The following is a 26,600-nucleotide window of genomic DNA, read 5'->3' as shown; positions in this document are numbered from 1 at the left end:
AAACATCTACCATTAAAATTGTGGGTTTTGCTAAAAGGAACATTGTTTTTTTATGTGTTAACTTCATTTTTCGAAATATTGTACATAATATTTGTTGATTTTTAGTGATTATGGGCTTTTAATGTCCATTGAGGAAAATATTCGTAACATCTCACAAGGCTCAACATTAACATAAAAACCAACTTGCCCTGCCGGGCAAGTACTTAGAAAATCTACTTGCCCTGAAAGTAAAGCCATTTGCCCAAACACGAAATATCACATGAACTGTTAGCCTCATATTTTTTAATAAAGATCAAAATGATACACCACAAAACCTTTTTTATTTTTGCACATTTAACAAAATGATTACAGCAATTAAAGTCTAATTAAAGTCTAAATTAAATGCTTTGTTCTTTTTTGCACTTGCCCGGGCGGACAACTAGATTATAAAGTAACTTGCCCAGACCCAACTTTTACTTGCCAGGGGCAGTAGGACAACCGTTAATGTTGAGCCCTGTCTCAGAATCTCAGATTCAGAACAATTAATAGAAAATTATTTGTTTTTTGTGTTGCTTTATTATAACATTAATTATTTGTTTGAAAATTATAGTGAGTTTCAACAAATACTGATCATTACCACTTGTTCTTTATCCTGCTCCAGCTTGATCATCTTTTGCTCCTTCTTCTCAAACAAATCTCTGTTGGAAGCAAAACATGAAATGTTACAGAATTAAAGGTCTAAACTCATTGCCTAAACTAACTGTATTTTATTTGATTATAAGTAACAACATTTAAATGCAGTACCAGACTTAACTATTAAAGGTTAAACTTGTCGCATGAATATGACTCAATATCAATCGTGACAATGAGATAATATGGCAAATCAGTGCTCACTCTGGCCTTCAGAAAATAATTATAGCCATAATTTTTTTCCTTAAAAAAATAATAGCCAAAACATATGCAGACTTTTCCGCGAAACGGTACTGAAGGTAAAAAGAAAGAAAAAAACAATGAATCTCATTTTATCTATGTTTTATTAAATGTAATGTATATATATACTTAAATACTTATATATACTTAAAAACAAGCATAATATCAGTGTGTCATTTTCCTATAAAATATTATCATGGCCTTACTCTAAAGAATACAATAAATGTTGTGGGTGTGACTTACACATGTAACAAACCAGATCTCAGCTACAGTTACATACACATAAGAATTAAGGACAGAGGCCCCAACCCACCCAGACCCCTTACTAATTATAATATTTTTTTATAGTTTTTCCAATTGCAATTTTTGGTGAATACAACTCGAAATATTATAAACCACACCTTCCGTATCACCACATGTGTATTCGTCATTCTATTTTTGCTATTATGAACTTCGAAAATAAATCATAATCGACGAAAAAAATACAGTATCCGAAAACGGTAATCCAAAAAATTGTACGCGTTTTGCACATGAAATATGCATAATATAAAATATTAATATACATAATCTTAAATGTGCATATCGTAGACTACTTTATCTTCTAATATGACGTTTGCCATCGGCCGCAATATTGTAGGCAGAGGCCAATATCAATTGTAAATGATTTATTCCAAAAATAACACTTTCGCAATGCCGATCAGGTTTACATCAATTAACGTCACAGGGCGTGAGTTAAAATACACCACCTCAGTTTAATTCCAAACACGTGTTTCGTTAAAATTAGCTGGCCATGGCATAAACCGGTTCCTTTGAATTGGGAAACAAGGTTACCTGGTTAAAATTGAAATCATTATGTTAAAGCAGACGGGGATAATTAGTTGATGGCGTTTAAATAATTATTTCATCAAACAATGTTCAACGTAATCTAATTGCAAAAAAAAGGTTGTAAAAAACAAAACCAACCGACAATATAAGCTGCGATTTCATGACGATTAAATAATAATTGGCGAAATATTAACAAAGATCTAACAGTTACCGATAATTGGTAAAGCACGGGGAGATTAAAAAGTTTTTTTCGAAATATATCACTGCTGTCGGACACTGATTGAGAAAAACGCTCTAGGCCACAATGTCGCAAAAGTTTTTGATTTAGTATGACAATACACAGGGTCGAGTGTGTACACAGGCAATCTTGTTATCGAGTTTTCCTGCCGATTTGCAGGTGTTTCACTTTGCCGGACAACATTTACAGGCATTTTGTTTTTTGATGTAGGAGGATAAAATAATCGCCATTTCTTCTGGACAATTTTAGGAATTAATAGCCAGTTGGATAAAATAATCGCCATTGGCAATGTCTGGCAGCAGCGTGAGCACTGGGCAAATTGAGTTAAATATGACCAATTTAGTGAAAGTTCGTGAAATGCTATGGTTACTTAAACGTGTGTTATACATGTAGTTCAAAGGAGAAAAAGTTTGAAAGCATTTATTTGAAAAAACCCTCTGGAAAACAGTAATAATAGTTTAAATGTCTAATTTCAAAGTCAAATAAATTCTCACACAAAAAAATCAATGTACTGGAACAAGACGCACACTTCATCTGTAGGTCATGAAGGTAGACTCACATACCAAAAAATCAGCTTGAATAGATGTATACCTGAAAGTTTTGCGTAAAAAAATCCAGAAAATGAAATGCTGGAAAGACAGTGCCACTGCTATATGCCACCCTACCGAGCCAGGGCCCTCAAACTACTTTGGGGGAAGGGGTCCGCAGCCCTCAGGAGGGGGAATTTTTTGTAAATTGGGGAATTTTTATAACAAGAAACAACAACTGTGTTTAACTGTTATAAACATATTTCTATGTATGTGACTGTCTATAGGACAGAAAGGTGGACTTTTACTCAAACAGTAATCTTATTCAAAAGTCCACCATTATGTCCTTTTTGGTCCTAAAAAAAGCTACTGCTGTGTGCAGTTGCATGCAAAGTTTGTCACTGCAACTCCAATACATCACTGTTGGAGGTGTTCAAAGATCACGACCGTGATATATCCGGCGCGGGCTAAAAATTGTCAGGTTAATCATGCATGCCTTTGTATGCATTAGCATAGTCTGGCAATCTCAGTCAAAACACGCTATTTACCTACCTTATTGAAGTATGTGTTATATCCATATGTTATTCATTGGTTTAAAACAAAACATTAATCAATGTAAACATTTTCAAATGCGTATAATTAAATTTGTAATCCGAAAACAATTGCCAAGTTTTATTGTTCAAGAAAGCATGCACAAATTAGACCATTGTACAAAATGACGTCATTTTCCTCATGGAAAGAATGGGCTTTAATAGTAGTGCATCAGAACAAATTGTGGGATATATCTTTACCTCTAAATTAAAAGCAAGTTGTTTACACTGTATTATACAGTATGCGCAAAGATTGTCGAGATAGGTCAGTATTGACTTGTGACATTTACAGTTATAATTGTATACACCTTCATGTGTGGTGTGTTTTGGCAGTTCCAGGGGTGTCAATTGGCCCAAATTTGAAATCCGGAAAATTAAGCCATAGGATAAAGGGAAGAGAGGGCCCAACCCCCCCGAGCCCTAGCTTATTGTTCTTTTTTTTAGTCTTTCTAGGTGCAATTTCTGGGGAGTACAATGCGAAATATTATTAACCAAACCATCCGTAACACCGCAGGTGTATTTGTCATTCTAAACAAATGATATTAAGAACTTCGAAATGTAATGAACAAACCAGCGTATCCGAAAACGACTGTCCGAAAACATGTCGCGATACATCATTTGCAAATGAAATAAAATATGCATATCGTTTGACTGCAGAAAATGAAAACCAGTAACCAGTAACATAGCAAATACGCAGTCAATATATAATTTGATTAACATATTGTTTTAAAATATGATATTGCAGTGCTTTACCTTGCCAGTGCCTGCTTATGTCAGTGCCAGCCGCTTACCAATCAGAAATCAATAAATAAAATCGGTACCAAGCGCAAATGTCCGGAATGCCGACGATGCTATAACAATATTCGTTCTGAAATGATACCGCACTAAAAGAATTTTGTCCCTACCCCCACCCGCCTTAAACAAACTCATCGGATTTACATTCACCTCAAAATCAACCCTGGACGGCTCAAATCCGGATTTCCGGAATAATCTGGAAAATTGACACCCCTGAGTTCAAAGCAAATTCAAGAGAGAATGGTAACACTCTGAATGACCTGTGATGTTTTGCAAGTGGAGTTACTGTTTATTGCAGTACACAGTTGTTAAAGTGATGTACAATGAAAGCAAACAATCTGGTCAAAACTGGATTATGAATGTCGAATTAAAACACTTGGGCGCGTGGCCAAGTCACTTTAACACTATTCAGGGGTTTTTATCTGATTTTGGGGAAAGGGCCTGGCCTTTTTTGAGGGGAAAAAAATCGCGCAAAACGTTGAATTTTGGGGGAAAAAATCTGCGAAAAGCTGGATTTTGGGGAAAATAAGGAAAGTCTAAAATAATCAATTTAACATATTTTACTGTTTTTAAAACAAATTCAAGGCAACAGATAATTTAATTATGCAATATTTTTCTAGTTTCTACAGTGGATCAGGTTAACTTATATAAATTCTATAAAAAAAAATTTTTTTTTTTTTTGGAGGGGAAAATGAAATCTAGGGGAAAATTTACCAGCTGAGGGGAAAAAAAATCCGAGGGGAAAGGGCCGATTTTCGGCGGGTCCCAAAGAAGGAAAAAAAACCTGCTATTAATATGTCATAAAACAATTTTTTTCATACAAAAAAAATAAAAATTCTGATATATTAAAATAAATATATATATATACATTATATCAGATTTTTTTTGATTTTTTTAAATGAAAAAAATAGTTTTATGACATATTGATAGTGTTAAAGTGACGTGGCAACGTGCCCAATACCTGTGGGATTAAACAGAAAATTCAAGTGGGTGAAAAAATAGGGTAAAATACTAGTTTGAAACTGATTTTATCTCAGCAAATTCTCAGATTAAAACATGTTATTTGGGGATTATGCTTGTCAGATTTGTTGGAGCCATAGCCGACTTGTGTATTTGAAAACGCGATATAACGGACCGTGATATATTGGAGTCAATTTTCAACAATAAATCTTTTTTTTTCATTTTCTGAGGGGGAAAAAATCAGTTTTAGGGGGAAAAAATTATACTTTTCAGGCGGGGGACTGCCACCGAAATTTGGCGGCAGATTTGATAGATCGAGGGCCCTGCGAGCATAAAAAGAAAATAATTCTCAAGGACTAGATATAATCAGATCCCATACCTGACATGTTTCAGTTTGTTGTCGAGGGCCTTGTTGTTGGATTCAAGGTTGAGGATGTCCTTCCTCAGCCTAAACACCTCACTCTCAGCAGCCGCCCACTGACGTCTACATGACTGCTGGTTCTCAACAAACGTTTGAAATTCTGAATCGAGATACAAATTAAAGATAAGTTTCATGTTTGATACAATAACCAGTGTTTAATTTTTATTGTATGGCATTCACAGTGTGAATTACAGTGGGCGGTGTTCTCACAATTTTTAGAATGGGGAAGGGTATATTTGGATAGGGAAAATTTGTGGTGTTTTGATTCAAATTGGGGAAAAAGTGTTTTCAGTATTATATGCACTAAGGTAAAACATAAATGGATGGGAGATGAATAAAAAAAAAAAATTTAAGCCCTCAATATTTTGTTCAACTCCCATCCATACAAGTTTAACCTAAGTAGTAAATAGAATACTGAAAACACGTGTATTCTCAATTTTGAAGCATTTTAAAGCAAAACAACAAATGTTAATCTATTTATTTTTTGCTTAGGTTCAAGTTATAGAGCTTGTTGGGAAATGAACAAAATGTTGAGATTAAAAAAATCCATTTGGGGAAAATATATACTTTGAGAACAAAAAAAATACACTGAATTACCTTTCTCTATCCCCTTTGAAAGAACTCGTGTATTTCTTTTCAGATCATCAAATGCAGCCGCAAGGCTAAGGTTCTTTTGGTTACGACTCATCTGCAAAGAAAAGTTTCTATATTTATTATGAATATATAATTTCCATCGTTTAAATATAGTAAAAATGCCCTACCAAAAGAGTGTTGGAATTTCATTTTCCAATTATAAAAATAAGTCTGACACAGGTTAATAATATGGCATTTATAATCAATTTAATGAGTTAAAGTACCAGCTAAAATTAAATACATGCCAGGGGTTTTTCTTCCTATTTTGGGAAAAGGAGTCTGACCAAATTGGGAATTTTTTAGCGACAAAATTGGTAATTTGGGGAATTTTTGCTTCGATGAAACGGCTCATTTGGGGAAAACTTGTGAAGTTATCATGCTCAAATAATTCAGTGGTTTAACAAATAATTTGTTTTTTATTTGTTATTTTGTCTTCTTAATAAAAACATAGTGCTGCAACAATATACCGGTATATTGGTATATATCGCAATACGCAATCCGCATATTGTATTGCGATACGATTTTCATCATACCGGTACGAAAATTTTACAAAAATTCACCCATATTTTGTCCAGAAAAGCCATCCGAAATATTGATATCAAGGTTAACAAAACAAAGCGGTGTTTAGTAAAAATAAATTGTTACGTCAAGCATTCTAAAAAGTCTATTTTACAGAGTAGCGTTGTTACATGGGAGCATTCGTTTGATGCTTTTGAACAAGTTATTGTTGAATTAATTACGCACAACTTAACTGTTTTGTTCCATTCTGAAATGAGCATTATTAAATTTGTAATCCGAATTTCGGAAACATGATTTCGAATTGTAACACTAACGCGACAATAACAAATTCTAGCGTCAAATAAAAAGAGCTTTATATTTTGTCTCAATAAAAAGCGCGCGAAAATTATGCAGAGGTGTAGAACTTCGCATGGAAAGTGTGGGTGTATTTTGTGTTGTATAAAAACGGAACATCACGTCAGGCGATTTAAGTGTGTTCAGTGGAAAAAAACACCCTGATTGGACGTTATTTCATCACATCTTTAAATAGTAACAAATGCCAAAAAGTATTTGATACTTAAGAAAATTGGCGAATGTTTGTATTTCTTGTTGTTCTTGAGCACTTTTATAGTAAATATTTACCAGAATTAAATTTCAATTTGCTTTAAAACTGGAATATACAGGCTAATCGGTTAATTGGCGAGTTATACTTCTGGTACAATTAGCAATATATTGCGATATATTGCAATACAGGTTTTTGAACTGACAATATATTGCAATACGCTTTTTGGCGTATTGTTGCAGAACTATATAAACAGATGCAATATTGGGCATGTTCAACTTTTATTCAAGTACTGCAGTTTTGTTTTTCAGTTACATTTACACCCTGAGATAAGAACTGAACAGTCAAAACTTTATAGCAGTTATTTTTGACCAAAACAAAACACTGGTTAGTCACACAATTTATAAGACACTTCATCCTTAAAAACAAGATATGTGTATGTCAGAAACACTATGTCCCCTTTTGCACTGCTTTGAAGCTATATATTTGACCTTTGACCTTGAAGGATGACCTTGACCTTTCACCACTCAAAATGTGCAGCTCCATGAGATGCATCCCAAATATCAAGTTGCTATATTCAATATAGCAAAAGTTATTGAAAATGTTAAAGTTGTGCAAACAGACCAACCAACCAACCAACAGACAGGGCAAAAACAATATGTCCCCCACTATAGTGGTTGGCAACATAAAAAAACAAATAATAATATTTTTTTTTGGAAATTCGGAATATTTTTTTTAATTTCGCTTTGGGATCGGGTCCGTTTGCTTTGGGAGTGCCTCTATTTTCCGGAGGCACAGACAGTGGTAAATATAAAAATTAGTGATGTCAACGAATATCCGAATATCCGAATATTCGGTCCCGGACCGAATATTCGGATACTGTTTTCCGAATCGAATATTCGGAAGAAAAAATAAAAAAATCGAGTAATTTCAAAGACTTTGTTTTCGTGAAATTTGCTTCAAACATTGTAAAAAAAGTTGTTCCTCGTGTCATAATGTTTATTCCGGTAGGCGCGATAATGCGTCGCTATGGTGATGACAGTATACCGGTCATAAATCCCGCTAATTGCCTAACAAAGACAGATACTTTGTGTCAAAATTATGATAGGTGCGGCAATCAAAACACCGACCTGCACTTGATCCAATTACTCGAATTACATTTAAAATTATCAAAGATTAAATGAGTAAAGGAAAAGCCAACTTGGTGTAAAAAACAAATAAGACCGTATGGAAATTAAAACACCGACCCGTCTTGATCTAATAACTCGAATTACATTTAAAATGACCAAAGATTAAATGAGTAAAGAAATAGCCGAATTGGTGTGAAAAACAAAAAAGATCGTATGGTTATAATCACGTTGTCCAATCAAAAAGCTTTTAGAAAATAATTTACTCAACCTCTAATGAGTATTTGCATATCGTATGGTCCAAACTTTAATTAATTACTCAATATTCAATCAAGTATTATACTTAAAGAAATGTTTTTGGTATTTCGCCCTCATTTAATTGAAAATATTATAATTGCTACACGCATAAAGTAAATCTCTGTCCAAGCGAAATGCCACCTACGTCTTCCGCTGCTTGGAAGTATTTCACGACATCATCCGATAAAAAGTCGCCGATCCAAGTGACTTTTTAACGTGGCAACTTTAAAAGACTGACTGTTTAGTCTGTTAAACAGGTTCAAAGTGTGTTGTGGCTATGAACATAATTCGTTTAAGTTCAGCTTTAATTATATTTAGATCTAACTGTTTTGTCATGTAATTATTGTGTCGTCATGAAATATTATTGTTCTCGTTCTATTGTTGATGTACGATATTAATAGTTTAAAAACAGTTTTTGTCATTCAATTTTAACAATAAAAAGTAATCAGCTTCGAATTAGCGACGGCAACGCTGTGTCAATATTTAGTCACTTCCGGTGAACTTCCGGTAAAAACGAAAGTAGAATTCATGGAGTAATGGTACGGTTAACAAAGTTGACCTTTTTCCAACACATTTTGACCGAATATCCGAATATTCGTTCGGAAGGGTGACCGAATATTCGAATACCGAAATCCGTATCCGTTGCAATCCCTAATAAAAATATAATGCTGGACACACTTGCATCCTAAATTTTGAAGCATCTGTTAGCAAAACAACAACAACACTAATTAATTATTTCCCAATACATGTATCCCGGAAAAAGCTACTTTTTGGAAAAACCCACTAATCTGCTGGTACAAATAAACATGACCCATTTATTATCCTTTCAAAATCACACACCGTATCAACCGTTATAATTTCAAGTAAGCTATCATTGGTTGATTTAATGGAACAGCGTTGTTTGTACCGGGGTGATTAGTGGGTTTTTCTAAACTCGTGCTTTTCCGGGATAGATCTATTTGTCATTACGCTCCCAGTTTTCCCAATCGAAAGGGACCCGGCCCCATTCCCAAAGTGGTGAAAAAAACACTGAAACTGCAACATGTCAGAGCAGTGTTTCAAATTGGATCGACCCTCTGGCTTTTGGCCGATTAAATTTGGCATCGACCATAGAAATTAATTTCAGTGCACTAATGAGGCTGACAAATGAACCGTTTGTCAGACAATCTGACCGGTACAGTACACTCCACGCGTTTTCCCCAATTTCCCTCCATACTCCGCGGGTTTCGACCTGGAGGGAGATTAAGAAAATCCCGCTATACGCGGCGTTTGCATAATTTTGGACGCGGCGGTTAACGATCGGCAAAACTGATAAGCCAACGCGGCGGCCCTCGGCGTTGGCAACGCGGGGGAAACTCCGCGTTTTACGAGATAACGATCAATTTAATTTTGTTCGACTTCCTGATTTTCAAATAAAATTACATTTATTACAAGTACATACATGTACATGTAGTATAATATTTACAATAAAAAAAAACAACCAAGATAGATCGATCCCGACCAGGTTGTAGAAGTAGTTGTTGTTGTATAGAAAACTCGTTGATTTACGACACACAAAACGTCGTCTTTTAACTAATACTTACCAATTAATATAAACACAGTTTGCAACATTGTTTTTATTTTGATAATTTAATCCAAAGTTTTCATGTTAGCAGGTGATTTTCTATACTGAACATGTATACAAATGACCAAGGACCCTAAAAATCTCGCAAATCTGTGTGAATTGACAGTTTGACGTAATCAAAGAAAAGCCGCTTCCTGTCTACAGGCATAACTTACTCAAGTAAACACGTTCAACGAATGGTTTTAATTGTCGGAACAAAGTCAATTCTCTGCTCGCTAATGCATTGATTTTCTCTTTGTTTGTAGGTTATTCCATTGATTGCTAAAAGGTGGTAACTATTGAGTTGATAATTGCATTTAATATTCACAGTTGTATTCTTGTTGCGTCGACATTCTAAACAATGTTTACCAGTAATTATGGACCAAATCGGCAGAGTGACATTCACACATGTTAATCCCTTTTGTCAAAACACCGCAGACAGCAGTCTACACAATAGGTCAGTAGACAAGCTTTGCGTGTTTTCATAACGTCAAACACTTAAAATCCAGTTCCGCCCAGATGTCTTCTTTAATCAGTTTACTATACAATTAGTGTTAAAATAATTACTCTACTAAAATACCGTAACGATAAAGATTCGGCGTGTTCGATTTGAAATTATTTTAGAGGAAATATCAACTTTTTCGCGATATAATTTCGTTAATAAATACCAAAGAAACTTTTAACCGAAATCAACAAAATTCAATGTTCTCTGCGCTACAAAGTTTGTATAAAAAAATCAATACACGCACGCTTTGCAGGAGTATACATTGTACCTTGACCTTGTACATTGCAGCATAATTTTCGCGCGCTTTTGTCGGGAAATATACATGACTGTATATTGGAAGCATTTGTAAACGTCGTGTTAACAATTAAAAATCGTAGTGTGTTTCGGATTACGAATTATTATTCTCATTTGGAAATTTTACGGAACATTTATTCTTGTGTCATATGTGTAATGATTTAAATATTAATTTGTCAAATGTATTATATTAGACTTATTCATATCGTAGAAGTACCTGTGAATTAAAAAACATAATTTTTATACGTATTAATTTTCTATACAATTATCTTTTTTATACATGTACTACAGTATTTAAACAATTTATTATAACAATGTTTTTATTTTTTGGCATGCCCAGTAGCACACTGCTAACGCGGCGTTGCGCGGCGATCACTGATAAGAACGGAAAGTGTCTGCATTTACCGACTAGCCTAAAGTAATACACGCCGCGGGAATTAGCGAACGCGGCGTAACGCCGAGCGTTTTATCGAGTTCACCTCGCTCTTCCAACGCCGCGTGAACACTCGCTAGCAGAAAAAACCCGCGGAGGGAGCGCGTTTTTTGGGGAAAACGCGTGGAGTGTACTGTACATTTCTGTAGCAATACTAAAGTAGTCTTTTGAACAATCACATCTTGGAGTATTTTTTTAAATCTACAATACAGGCGCCTTAAGAACATATACATGTTTCAGGGTTGTCATTATTAACCGATTGCCGATCAAATTCATCGGTCAAAATCCCCAGAAAATCGGTTGTTTTTCCTGAATTTTAAAAATTTAGATGGGAAGTTTTGATCACGCAAACAGACAATAATTGACGAGGAATAACCGTAGTATAGAAAAGCGACACCGGTCATTCAGTCAGTCTGTTAACTTCGCCCAAGAGCTACTGTTTTCAATGAATTTCTCCGTGAGTGGCCAATATTGATTTTTCCAGCTGGCAATCAAATTCTTCTTGGTAAGCACGTCAACCAATCAGCGCTAAGGCAGCCGAATACACGCCGACCCAAAGTAAAACTGCATCAAATAGCTGTACATTTCACAGATTATTACTGACCTTATCTCAACGAAAGTAGCACTGTAGAGCATAATTAACTAGTTTTTTTAGTTAGAGAAAAAGTTTCCACATATTAAAAAATGCTAAAAGATATTAGCGACCTCTGCGCTACGAAGTTGTTATTCAGCATCTAAATATTTAAGTCCACGCTTTCCCGGAGGAAGAATGACGTGATGTTATACATGAAGTCTAATTTTGGCATGAATTTCATCTGTACATGAAAAACACGAGAAATGTGTCTCTGTTGCTAGAATTTTCTTAATTTTCCGTGAATAATAAAATCTGACAATGATTTCGGATAACACATTCAATTATACACATTTCCAGGACGCACGTGAAAAAACTTTTATCAAATAATGCATTTTGTTACACAAGTGGTCATAACACATATTGTAAAAAGTAGGTAAATAACATGTTTTGAGATTGCCAAACAATGAATACCAGAGCTCCAGAGAAGAGTCGTATTTTCGTAATTACGAATTATTTTCAAGCCCGGAACTTATTTATTTTAAAATCTTGTCGTACCATTAAGAATGACAAAATCAAGTTAAGAATCGATTTGCATTGAGTTCTTTTCGCGTATTAACGATCTTTTCTGTGCTTTTATAGAATGGTTATCGGGTTTGTTTAACAAAGCGCATTTTTTCAAATAAAAGCGGCATGTACAGTCTATCTGTCAAAAAGCAATGGCGGCGCCCAGAGAGAGTCCTAAAAAACTGCAAGGCGTGCAAAAACACCCTTTTAACATATTGTACGCAAAGTGAGCCGAAGTTGAATGTTAAGAAAGACATTATAGAAAAGATCCAAGGCCCTCAATCTATCAAATCTGCCGCCGAATTTCGGCGGCAGTCCCCCACCTGAAAAGTATACTTTATTCCCCTTTTTGAGGGGAAAATTCCCCCTAAAAAAAAAATAATTTTTTTTTATAGAAAGATGTGTCTCATCTCATGATTATTACATCTCAATTCTATTTCAATTTAATCTTTTCAAACATACTAAATTATGGAAAATGCAATGAATTTAGTGCAAACATGTACAAATGTAATAATGGGAGAGTAAATAAAAAAAATCCCCCAAAAAGGGACTCCTTCCCCCAAAGTAGTGTGAGGGTGCTGAGATCTTATACGATGTTTTATGTTCAGTTGCCAACACAGTCGGAAAAGCTAAACAAAAACTCGACAAAACGGGTCCAAACTCTAACACAAAAAAAATTGAACAATTCCCGTGGCTCATCGTTGAAAAGATTGAAGGGGAGACCCATTTTAATTGTGAAATATCTAAAAATTCATCGAAGGCATGCAATCTAAGCACCAGGGATTTCAATAAATTTTAAAAACCAGGAGTCAATGACCCCTGGACTGAAATTTTGAGGAGTCAAATTGAAAAATGCTGGGGTCAATTTTGAAGCGCGTTTATTGTGTTATTGTCTGTATTACTCAATTTTTTAGATAAAAATATGCTCTAAGAGTAACATAATATCTTAAAACGTTATATTGCTTTATTAGATAACAATACCATGATAAAAAACACAACATATTTTAATGAATTGGTACATTAAAATCTACTTCCTTTTAAATCATTTAAGTCTTTTTATCACATATTTATCGTCATTATATTATCATCATCCCTATGATAGCTTTTCTAAAAAAACACAATCAAAATGCATGGAACATCTAGTATATCTATTACTGTTTATCCAAATACTACACATGTCTGAAATATGTTAGTATAAAAAATGAACTGTGATTCCAGTTTATATAAGACGAGTGTTACTCGTAATTATCGGTGGATTAACAAACTGACAAAACTCGCTGGACTTACTAGTGGATCTACGTAATTAATAGACCTTTGATCAATTTTGTTTTTTCTTTAATTACTTTTGCCGACTTACTTTAACCGTGCCGTCTGCAAGTCTGCAAAAAAAACCTGCAATTATCGGATGGTCAATAAATTATCACGTAATCGCTGCTGCTAATTACCCAGTTAGTGCGCACGCACTATTTAGAAGGTGACACGTGTATTGGAGGAGATGAGATAAGATAAACAACGCCCAGGGTATTCCCTCGATTATAGACCGAGTTTCAAATACTGAAACATTAATTTCAATTAGGAGCACAGTGGGATTTTCGATTAGGAGCACCATGGAACTCGAGATGTTTACTGACTGACGCACGGGTCAAATTTTCGATGCGTCAAAATGACGCACGGCAGAAAAAAGGGTTGCCTCAAAAACAAGTCATTTTTAATTTTCTCGCGTCAAAACGCAGGATTCTGAGTCTATTGAAATCCCTGAAGCACAGTTTGGGCATGTGAAGGTATTTGAAAAAAAAAAGTATAATACTGAATAGACACTGTTGAACTTGTATAAATAAAGTTGCTAGTATGTATGTTTATTTTGATTTTTTGCCAGAAAATAACCATTATTATTTATTTTTAGGACATTAAGAAAAGTTAAGAATTATTTTCCGAAACTTAGTAGTAACGTTAAGAATAAAATTTCAGAGTTAAGAATTCTTTTTGAAAAATCTGGTAGTAACGTTAAGAAATTCACAAAACCTTATCTGGAGCTCTGCATACATATAGGTCTACACAGGGGTTCCACTGGCCCCAAAAAAGTTGTCGCCACTTTTTCGCGGCGTGAACACTGTCGGTTATTCCACCTTATTAATAAGAACAATCATTTTAAGAAACCTTACTACATTAATGTCATTGACTATATTATCACTTTAAAAAGTATGTTATTTCATAAAAAAAAATAAGTACCTTCATAAGTCATACCTTCATAAGTCTTAATAAGCTTTATTGTATATAAATAACATTTTTTTAACTTGATAAACAACACAGATAACCAAAATAATATAATAATGTTAACATCAATGTATTTAACAGTATGCTGCATAAATGTTTCGAAATTAATTATTTAAACATAAAATCACACCAATGTTCATCATTTGAAAGGGAATCAGAAAATAAAGCATCTCACTTCAAATTGTTTAACAGTTATATTTGGTCATTTGGACATGATATACATCAGCTTCTGTTGTTAACAAGTTTTCTGTTAGTGGTGGATGATTTCCAGGTTCAATTAAAGGACTGTTGTTCACGCCTTTTTCCTGACAGAAAGGCCCAGATAATTGCCACAATCCATTCTAGTTGCCTGAAATAACATAAAACATATTTTTACAAACTATCAACATCAAACCAACACATAAATGTCCCTATCTTTAAATGTCCGAATTTAACATATCCGAAATATAGTACATCGAGTGAATGTTTTATATTTAATTCAGAAATTGTTGTTATCTTAACCAATTTATATCCTTCCCAGAACATTACAATAATGAATCTATTAAACAGAAATGCTCACAAATACCTGTTGAAACAAGTTTTTATTTGTTGATGTGGAGAAATTAAATGCTTTTGCCAGCCCCATGGTTTTGATTTTAACAAAGAAATAGCGGCCCTAATAATCATTATAATTATTGATCGTCGTGACAGTTTGTCCCCGTGTTACTTAACTTATTGCTCAATATCATAAAGGAGCCGTTAATCCGATAATAACCCCCATAAAACTTGACAATAGCAGTAAAAACACCGTTTGTAACACTTACACGCTTCGGTGATTTCTAATGCACTCTGCACTGTAGGTCGCTTACATCGTCGTAAATCAATATTTACAACTGACAGACGCTGGCCGCTAATGCTCGGTCGCGTGCTTTCGACTCGCAGTACATTTTCGGATAGGATTTTACCGATTTTTTGAAATTCGCCACTTTTAAAAAATCGGAGCCACATTTAAAAATTTAGCGCCATTTGGCGCCAATGGCGATCGACAGCGGAACCCCTGTCTACATGCATTAATGACCTTACAAGTTATATCATAATTTGGAATGAAAAGTACTCGGTAAAATGTAAAGACAGACAAGTTTTTATTCTCAGAAATTCACTTTCACTTTTGCAAACTTTTCTGAAAGGAGGTACATGTAGCAGTTTAGATTAAGTCGTTGATTTGTCGTAATTACTAAATATAAACGGTCTTAACGCTCTCAAATCGCGTCGCATGATTCACGCATGTTCAATGGGAATTCCCCAATCCCACAATTTTATTTGTATATGCACTTGCGTTAAATGGCGGACGACATTTATCGTCAGTATTGGCCGTAATTTGGTTTTGAAAAAAAGAAATCGTAATAATACTGGATTATCGGGTACTGGATAGAATTGGAACATGCAAAGATCTATCAATATTATATGTTTTAACATTGTACAGTATACTAAAAATGTGAAAATCTTAAAATGTTCTATTCTTTTTAGATCTCATTTTAACTCTGTATGCTCTGAGAATAGCAGTTTTTTGTCCCTAAAATGTCTAGAATTTGTTTTTGGTCAGGGGGCTTTGTCCCCCTGACCCCCTACCAGGGCCTTGCCCTGGACCTACAAGGGGGCCTAAACGGCCCCCTTGACACCCGGCCAAATCGGTTACTATTCCAAAATAATCCTTTGTTTAAAATCATAATGACAACCCTGATGTTTTCGAATCAAACAGACACTTGGGGAAATAATGTTCAGAATACTTTGTCTTTTATCGAATACAGTCGTTTGTGTCATGTGGTCGCTCGCTCCAGAAATAGTTTTCATTCATTTTGCTTTTGGAAGCTCAATTTTGAAGGGATTGTAGTATTTTCGATCGTTTCACTGTAATAGCTGATTGTGATTTTTTTTGCTTTTTTTGTTACAGCCTGTGGCATTTGGATTGGGAAAATTAGCACGATAAACCATGAAATTGGGGAAAATAGCGCAATAAACCATGAAATTGGGAAATATTATAAATATGATTATCAGAACAGAAAATTGCTAAGTTCATGTTTGACAGCATTTTTATATTATAAAGTGTTGCTTTCATGTCTTCTTACAACATTTAGTTAATATCCTTCCACATGGATATTAAACTTTCAATAATCTATAGATTCTTCAATATATATGTACCATTATGATTTAAATAATCATAATCTCTTTAAGAGTATGAATTTAATTCAGGATGTTTTTTAAAGTAAAATATGATATGGTGAAAACATTAACAAATATTAACAAACATGCGTAAGTGTTCTTGCTGTGTTTATGTTGTATTAAATGGAGCTAAAATAATACATTTCATTTGTTTACCTTTTAATATCTTGCACAATTGACATCCTCAGTTCAATGCCATTTCACCAAACTATACAGCGTGACAAACATAATAAAGCAGAATATGCATATGAATCTGATTATACACAGATCCACTAACATATAAATCAAATCATGTTTGTCTCTTTCCATTTTCGAACGATACCAATCTTAAATGCTTCAACTTTGTGAGTAAACTAACTCCGATTTCCCAACACAGATTTCCGTGACGCACATTCACTGTGAAGATTTCTAATAAATATTTGTTGTTGTTCATCTCAAACGTAGTATTTGCCGCCATATTGGATGTGTGTAAAAACAGGCGTTAACAATCGGGATACATCAACTATCGATGGTATCCTCCGCAATATAGAGAGATGTTTGGATAGCAACATAAAATCGTATTCGGCTACATTCGCGAACATTCATAAGTCAGTTGTCATTCGGCGAAGACTCGACAAGCTCGATCGGCACTCGTTCTACCAAGGGTTTTTATCTGATTTTGGGAAAAAAGCGCGCAAAATGCCGGATTTTGGGGGAAAAAATCATGCAAACTGTCGGATTTTGGGGAAAATAAGGAAAGTCTTAAATAATCAATTCAACATATTTTGCTGTTTTTAAAACAAAATTAAGGCAACAGATAATTTAATTATGCAATATGTTATATTTTCTACACTGGATCAGGTTAACTTATGTATTTAAAGTTAAAAAGTTGTTTTTTTTAGGGGAAAAAAATGAAGTCTGGGGGAAAATTTACCTGCTGAGGGGGAAAAAAAAATCTGAGGGGAAAGGGCCGATTTTCGGCGGGTCCCAAAGAAGGAAAAAAAGCCCTGGTTCTACGAAATTAATGCTAAATGACATTGTAATCTTATTGGCTTTATTGGGAAAATTTGGTCATTTTTTGGGAAATTTTGGTCAGATTTTTGGGAAAAACGTCATTTTTTGCAATTGGGAAGCAGCCGAATATCGGCGGTAATTTTGGGCAAAAAAATCACTTATGTCTACGGGTTATGTCAGCCAAGTGAAAATTCCAAGTCGGTAGCTCGATCGGCCGAGTGCTTTTTCGTGTCTGAACTAAGTAACATGTCAGAAATAGTTTCATATAGACGCTTATTCAAAACTGCATTGAACATCTCCCTTCAGCACTCAATGATTAAACTCTTATGGAACAGTGTTGTTAGTTGATATCTCAAGACACTATAACTAATATTTAATTATTATTGGTTTGAAAACTTGCGACATTTGTCTCTTCTGTGTTTTTTGATTAGCAATGCCCAAACATTAACCGAAAATGAGAATGAAGGTACTATGAACAGTCAACAAATGAAAAGTACAACTGTCCAGGGCTCAACATTAACCTAAAAACCAACTTGCCCTACCGGGCAAGTACTTAGAAAATCTACTTGCCCTCAACGTTAAGCCATACGCCCAAACATGAAATATTAAATATAAATGTTAACCTCATATTTTTTAAAGAAATCAAAATGATGCACCACAAAACCTTTTTATTTTTGCAAATTAAACAAAAAATTACAGCAATTAAAGTCTAATTAAAGTCTAAATAAAATGCTTTGTTCTTTTTTGAACTTGACCGGGCAGACAACTAGATTATAAAGTAACTTGCCGGGACCCAACTTTTACTTGCCAGGGGCACGTTTTTTTTAACGAGACAAGTCACTGAATGTCATTTGTTAAGTATTATACAATAACGTTAGTTTCATCAACTAGATAGATCAAGCAGAGTAAGCATGGTTAGGCCTACTGTTAGATCTGTGACTGTAGCCTTTATCGTGGGCAGAGGTTCACGTTAGTTCTTCTTGAATGCTCTGAGCTTTTATAAGTACATACGTACAGCTCAGAGTTCTTTCTTGTAACCCATTTTTTAATGTAAAAAAATGTCTCACGTATGTCTATAAAATTGACTACAATCACCCTTATACAATATTTCAAACACAATACCTGTTATTACCGATATCAATTTGCCAGTAAATTGTGGAGAAATACTCGAAACAAAAACTTTATGCAAAACCCGTTATTAAACCAAAAGCCGTGGTGTAATGGATACGGTGTCCGCCTAGCGACCAGGAGGTCACCGGTTCGATCCCCGCTGTGGGAACGTTCTTTCCATCTCCCATATAGACACCAAGTACTGGTTCTAGGCCCAGGAAACGGACTCAAGAGCATTTCAAGTAAGTAGGAATTACTTTCAATGCAATCGAGCTAAAATAAATAGATTTAAACTAAACCAAAAGCCGAAGTTTTGAATTGACGATTCAATCTATCTTACGGATGTTCTGGAGATAGTCTATATATTACGATTGGTAGATTAGACATATACATTTAAAAGAACCGTTGACATGTTCGAAACTTTGGATTAATATCAATATGATGCGAGAATTTCATGTAAGTTGTTTTTATTTGCCCATTATGGATATATTTACGATCTTTTTGTTTATTGATGCCAGAAAAAAGTTTATGTGGCTAATATTTCGGATTAAACTGCCGCCCGGATTCTGGGGGGGGACTTGACATGGAAAATGCCATAAGCAGTTGCAACTCCCAGCGACCCGGAGGTCAGTACTTACAATAGTCCATATAAACAGACTCCCAGAGCCTTTGATAATTTTTGCTTTGGCGGCTCTGGCAGTCCATATGCACCCCTTCATAAACATGGGTGCAGTTCAGCGCAGTGAATCAGTGCGCTTCACTAAACAGACGTCGTTCGAGAAAAATTGAGGAAAATAATGAATAAACTTCATAAACATGTTAAATTTACCTGAATGGCAACCTACGGATGTCATCCTTTGCATGCACCCTATAAAAACATAACGATGTTTCAACACACTTTTCTCGCTGACATGTTTATGTTTAAATTTGAAACAGTGTATTGTTTATTGAATACCACATCGTTATCAACTTTATAGGCTGGAGCACATAACCCGACGTGCAAAATATTGGTGTACTGCGACCTAACCAATATTGGATCAATTTTCCAAAATGGCAGATACAGCGTACAAAACAAAACCTAAGTCAATAAAATCAATTATTTCTTGCTTTAATGGTACTATTTGGATGAGTTTGTGGTTTAGATAGGTAAACTTGTATAAGTTCTTGCAGTTTCAGTGTCCCTTAACCCTTGCATTGTTGATAACATGTTTCACCCATGGCCAAGATTGGTATGACTAAAATACGAAAACAGTACTGTTTTCGCGAAAACAGTAACATGTACCGAAAACAGGCTTGGCGAAACTGCCGGTCCGCCGGTCCTGACCGGCAGATTTCAATTTGGTCCGGCAGGTTTAACAAGAATGTCGGTCCTGGTGACCGGCAAATTGTGAAATGATTGCAAACAAATTTTTTTTTTTCAAGTTGAAAATTCGAAGAGCAAATCGCTTACTACATCATGAAAATGAAATCGCTCGTAGTTTTGATGTTTGCTGTAGGTTTGTTACGTACAATTAGCAAATCCAACTTGTTACACAACACCTACTTTAAACTCGTTTGCAAAATCGCCAACTGCGTTCTAACAAAAAAGATCTTGATAGCTTTGACATATTTTTCGAGTAGGATAAGGACAATAAAATATGGTATCGTGATAACACAACCATATGCATACGCCATTTTTCATAAGTGTAAAGAGTACAGTGCATTATGGGGCAGAGCTTTCATTGGACGAGCGAATTTAAATTTAGATTGAATGCAATACGATACATGTACAAAGAAATGTTTTTATTGCATCATATGCAGTGCCATGTAAAAAAACGTGCTTCCCGGGGACTTTCTGATACTGGTCAAAAATGAAAATGAATCTCTGTTAACAATTACACTGCGTTAGCATGTAAATAAATCGTCTTTTTTATTTAATTAATTACTAGTAAACGTTCTGAAAAATGAAATGCCTTAATCATTAAATGTCAGGTAACGTGTTTTGTACTGTGCGCAGTATATTTTAACAGCCGCTCCAAACTGCAATCATATTAAAGTAAGAATGTTTAAATCGTTTCGAATAACTTTAATTTGATAATTATTCGGCTTGCACATACGTTATTGAAATTATCGCACCGAACCGTTCTAATAGGGAATACATGTAATAAAAACTGACACGCGAATTTTTCACAACATGATTGACATTACACAACCGATTAACACCAATTAGCTGCCAGTGTAACCTCTAAGCGATTAAAATCAATTTAACGGCCGGTTGAATAAAGAGATCAAGATGTGATCGCTGCCATTTTTGAATTTTCTAGTTAAGTTGTTGTTGCTTTCCGGTCCGGCTAAATTTTCTCCGGACCGGCACATTTTCTGAAATGCCTGTCCGGATGACCGGCAGATTTTTTCTAATTTCGCCATGCCTGCGAAAACAGTTAGAATTCCCAACTTTACAGCGTGATAGTGGCGCTAAACTATGATTTTGATGAATGTTTACAACAGAACGCAAAATGATGCTTTATATTAATTATTACTTTTCTACGACAAACATGTTATTACTGTTTTAAATGAAAGAATTATAAAATGCGAGGACATAATACCGAAAACAATAACATGTACCGAAAACAGTTAGATTTCCCACCTTTACATCGTGATAGTGGCGTTTAACTATGATTTTAATTAAAAAATCCACATTCATTTTCTTTTTTTGATATACGAAAACAGTAAAATGTACGCCCGAAAACAGTGTATCATTATATAAAAACAGTGAATATTAAGACTCAAACATTGCTTTTTCATATGCATGGTTTAAAAAAGAATAGTAGTTTAAAGATATTTCAACATATATGTTAAAACTTTTTAATAAAATTTATATTAATAAAAAAAATCCACATTCATTTTCTTGTTTTGATATACGAAAACGGTAAAATGTACGCCCGAAAACAGTGAACAAATATACGAAAACAGTTTGTATTCAACATGTTAGCAAGAAATAGATATCGATAAAACATAACCAATACTATTTTATTCATTTGTAATGAAATTTACTATTTCAAGAAACCACAAACAGCATACCAAATGGGTGTTATAATTGATCGCTTTAGTATATTAGTTTGCAAAGTCGGCAATGTATGATTAAAGTAGCGGTTCGTGTGTTCTTTTGTGTTGCATTTTCTATAAATATCAAACTAAAAGAACAAAAACTAAAGAACATGATTGGTATAATGTGTTTGTTGTTATCACATTTCCATAATCGTAATTTTAATTGTTTCAACAAACATTGTTGTTTTTCGTGTAGATTGATTAAAGCAATCATAAAAGAATTACTCAAATCAGACCGACTTATTTGGGTATAAAAAGTTGGAAGTTCAGTATTGAATCCTTCTTAATACTGTTCAAATTCATTGTGATAACGTGTGAGTGACTTACAATGGCAATTGACAAGTGTAACGTGTGTTCGTTCATATGTACGGATAGCTGTATTCTGTGTGAGGTAAGAGATATACTTAAATATTTATGGTCCGTATTTTTCCTATAATTGTGTAATTCAACGACTTATTTTTCATGCGTTAATAATAAATTGTCAATAGCAAAGAATTTTGCGCGGTTCTGACATCCGTACTTGACTTTAAAATAACAAAATATGCAACCTATGAATTCATTGTTTGTTCGTCAGTCGTCAAACACTTTCAATTGTTTGTATAAATATAGGGGTTCATTACGTTTTTTGGAGTGTATTGTCACAGTTATCTGTCAGGTGTGAAACCATTGTTTTATACCGGTATACATGTTATTGTAATCCAATTACGCAACTGTAATGTGCCATTGCCCTAAGGGATTTATCTGCATTATTATCTTAATCCCGTCATAAAAATGGTTGATCGAAGTGACACCAGACTGATAAGTGAAAATAGGGAAGAAATCTGCTAAAATAGCGCTTTAAAATGTACTGTCCGAAAAGTAAGAATCACCAAAAATAGTAACCGAATACTTAGAGTAATTGCGGTATGTTACATTCGAATGAACGTAAAATGCCAGATGTTTTATAGTAAAATAGAAATTTGAGCAATATATGTAAGGATATTGAGTATTGTAGGAATTATATCCTTTGCTTACGTTACTCATTTTTTTTTAAATTGTACATTTTATATTTATTCGCACTAATAATTTTGGACTGTAATTTTGTTGTTATGAAATCTTTTGATTTGAGAGGACATACAATTATTTAAGCAATTTGACAAACGATCAGGGTTTTTATAATGATTATGTTTACAATTATTATTAAATGAGACCAGAAAATATGAAAAGATACGGCTAGCAAATTTCTGTGTTAAAGCATTTCAACGTAGGGCCGATTATATGAGTCGCGTTCTGATAAAACTGGGCATAATGTATGTGCGTTAAGTGTCGTCCGAGATTAGCCTGTTCAGTCCGCACATGTATTATGCCCAGTTTTATCAGAACGCGACTCATATTATCGTGCTTGTATCCCTTTCAATTATACACACGCATTCAGAAGTGTTTTTTACTGTAATTTTGTTGTCATGGAATCTTTGATTTGAAAGGACATACAATTATTTAAGCAATTTGACAAACAATCAGGGTTTTGATAGTGATTATGTTTACAATTATAATTAAATGAGACCAGAAAATATGAAAAGATACGGCTAGCAAATTTCTGTGTTCAAGAACACTGATCAAAACACCCTCAGCCGGTAAAAAACCCTGCGAACGAAAAAGAAAACGAGCAGAGCGGTCAAGAACGCCATCCGCAAAAAGAAAACTTTAAAAATTGATGTCAAGCTGTTGCCTTAATTGTCGACACATTATGCATGAAATGTATTTCTTTATGCTGTGATTAAAATTCCCTTATGGTGGGATTATTTATAGGCATGTGACTTTAAAGCTGTTGTCTTGATTGTCGTTGCGATCAGCACATGTTTAAAATTTTAAACACGTTCCGATACTGAACGTCATAATTAATATGCATCTTATTATGAAATGTTATTTATTCCCAAAATGTCTTTATGTAAAACATTTAATTTAATTTTGTCTAGTCTACCAAAAAAACCAATATTTAACATGTGTTCATTAATAAAATATATATTTTGATGATGTTTTCTATTATATAACCATTGACTTAATTACAGGTACCGTCTTGAACATATTTGAATCTTCGCTCAAATGCTTTCTAACGTTATCATATATTAAAATCATGATTTAACGGAAATATTACGATGTAAAGGTGGGAAATCTAACTGTTTTCGGTAAATTTACTGTTTTCGCTATCATGTCCTCGTATCATATAATGCTTCCAATTAAAACAGTAACAACATGCTTATCGTACAAAAGAAATAATTAATATAAAGCATCATTTAAATGCGTACTGTTGGTAACATTAATAAAAATCATAGTTTAGCGCCACTATCACGCTTTAAAGTTGGGAATTCTAACTGTTTTCGGTACATGTTACTGTTTTCGCGAAAACAGTACTGTTTTCGTATTTTAGACATACCCGGCCAAGATAGCGCGCATTGCAACTATCAGCAACCCATTGGGTTATAAAGCTTAAGTTGAATTATTGCAACTATACTGACACTAGCTGGGGGTTGGGCCTAGATTGAACTTTACCGGTTCGCAGTTGTTTACCACTATCGACAAAGTTGATATCGACAACTATCGGGAGTTGGATTATTGCAACTGTTGAACTAAGGTTCACGTTTTACTTTTTATTATGTGGAGATCAGTCGGCGTTATAAATAACGAGCTTACTTCCAATTTTTAAAAATTCTCTATATGAAAACGCAGCGGATTAAATAAAGTATATATTTATACAAAACAACGTACCTTTTATTGTTTATTTTTGTGGTCAGGAGACGCATTTACAGTTCCCGGTTTGTTGTTTGAACTGCTTTCTGCTTTCAACCAATGAAATACGACTTCCTGTGGATTCGTAAACGTTCGTAATTTTCCGGTTTGTCAATCATCGGTGTCTGGAAACAATTTGCTCATTACATCCGATCCATGGTTAAGTCTTGGAGGGTCGGACTGAACACAGAAATTATCGTTTTTACTCGCATCTGTCTAAATATTACGATGGTCGCGCCTATGACGATGAAGCAGAGCATTTTTAAGATGTATTATATCATATATTATATTTGCAATAATGTAGAGATGTGGTAGCGTGGCCGAGCGGTCTAAGGCGCTGGTTTTAGGCACCAGTCTCTTCGGAGGCGTGGGTTCAAATCCCACCGCTGCCAACTTTTTTTTCAATTGTGATTCATTATTATTACTCGAGGCAAATCCGCTGGACGTCTTCATGTCTGTTCGATAGTTTAATGGTAATTCCCTAAGTCTTTATTGGAAATAAATGAGATCAATAAAAGAATAACGTTAACTTAAGCTTTGTATAACCAATATTTTACAAAACCAATATTTTACACATAGATCCAAGCTTCGTAATCTAGCCACGTAAAGGCATACGAAATGTTCCTGACACATGACGACCAAATCTTATTTTGTGAAGCAACCTTAGTTTGTTTTTGATATTTCAGTTTTTTTTTAATATTTCAGTTTTCATGTGTTAAGCTTCAACTGGGGCGTAGCTGCTACATGTATTAGGCACAGCAGGCCCGGGCCTACACCTTTTTTGGAAACATGAAAAAAAATGCTTCAACTTCGAAAAAAGCATTACAATGTTGACCCTGAGAGGGTGAGGTGCTAGAAATCTGCATTTCATATTGACATCATCCTCAGACAATGGATTCTGGTCGTGTTCAAAGGACATATCTTCCAATTACCAACTCTACTTCTTTCTATGTGCATAGATTTTAGCTCGCATCTTTTTTCACGTGACTTGCTGTTACAAGTTTACATAGATCTACATATAGATATACTTGTCTCTCTTTCAACACTACAGTAAGTTGTAATCGATTATCGTTGGATTTTTAAGAAACATTCCGAATGATGTTTATGACCGCGGAAATTTAAAATGGAACACTTGTATCCTCATCCATTGACTGAATCCGGGTGGGTTCGGTCCCATGATGCTGAACAAAAACGTGCCGTTATAGACATACAGACAGTATTATTGGAAAGAATTCCCATGGTTTGACTTGTGAATAAGTGGAGTGATACACTTTAAAATTTGTCTCTCTTCCATATTGTTTTAAAATTTAGTTATCTTGTATAAAGATAATACAGTAAAATTTTGTTCTCTGACATTGAGATATAACAGTAAAATATCAAAGAAAAACAGGCCACAGTCTTATATTTTCTTATCTTATTATTGTCTAGATATGCTTTAAATCTCACCACAGACGTTATAGGATTTACAAATTTTCAGGGGGGTGGGGGAGGATGACCCCCGAACCCCCAATAATATGTATCATATCCGGGCCTACAACTAAAAAAATGCTAGCTACGGCCCTGTTAAATGGATCAAATTCACTAAATGAAAGGGAAAGAGTGTTCTTAAAAAAAAATGGAAGATTTCTCAAATAGGACAACCATATGAAAGTGGGAAACGTGGTTCATACCAAAAAAGCTCACAAAAAGCAAACCGTTTGGTCGACCTACATACTATCTGTATTTTGGAGATGTTTCTGGACACAAACAAGATAATTTTATCAGTTTTATGTATATTTACCAGTTTATGTTGCATTCATATTCTATGATACGTTTA

General features: G+C 34.4%; 1 protein-coding gene and 1 non-coding gene across 7 annotated transcripts in view; one reads left to right on the top strand and one right to left on the bottom strand.

Moving 5' to 3' along the window:
• Nucleotides 1-24,897, bottom strand: part of LOC127861265 (rac GTPase-activating protein 1-like) — a 55,638-nt gene extending 30,741 nt beyond the window's left edge. Inside the window, exons 1-6 of one of the 6 annotated variants that reach the window (XM_052399736.1) lie at nt 15,195-15,678; nt 14,805-14,978; nt 14,378-14,481; nt 5,863-5,953; nt 5,224-5,365; nt 617-677 (exon numbers count right to left, since the gene is read on the bottom strand). In XM_052399736.1, coding sequence (XP_052255696.1) covers nt 617-677; nt 5,224-5,365; nt 5,863-5,953 — 294 coding nt within the window. In that variant the 5' untranslated portion in view covers nt 14,378-14,481; nt 14,805-14,978; nt 15,195-15,678. Of the gene's footprint in view, nt 1-616; nt 678-5,223; nt 5,366-5,862; nt 5,954-14,377; nt 14,482-14,804; nt 15,679-19,760; nt 19,800-24,763 lie in introns of those variants that run through there. The other 5 variants (XM_052399721.1, XM_052399743.1, XM_052399714.1 and 2 more) reach the window with 5 other exon arrangements.
• Nucleotides 24,898-25,094: 197 nt separating this feature from the next.
• Trnal-uag (transfer RNA leucine (anticodon UAG)) lies at nt 25,095-25,176 on the top strand. Its single transcript has one exon. It is a non-coding gene; the product is annotated as a tRNA-Leu (tRNA).
• The last annotated feature ends 1,424 nt before the right edge of the window (nt 25,177-26,600 follow it).

Source organism: Dreissena polymorpha, chromosome 1 (assembly GCF_020536995.1).
Source record: "Dreissena polymorpha isolate Duluth1 chromosome 1, UMN_Dpol_1.0, whole genome shotgun sequence".
NCBI lineage: Eukaryota > Metazoa > Mollusca > Bivalvia > Myida > Dreissenidae > Dreissena > Dreissena polymorpha.
The sequence above is the reverse complement of the archived record's forward strand: the minus strand, read 5'-3'. Positions and strand labels throughout refer to the sequence as shown.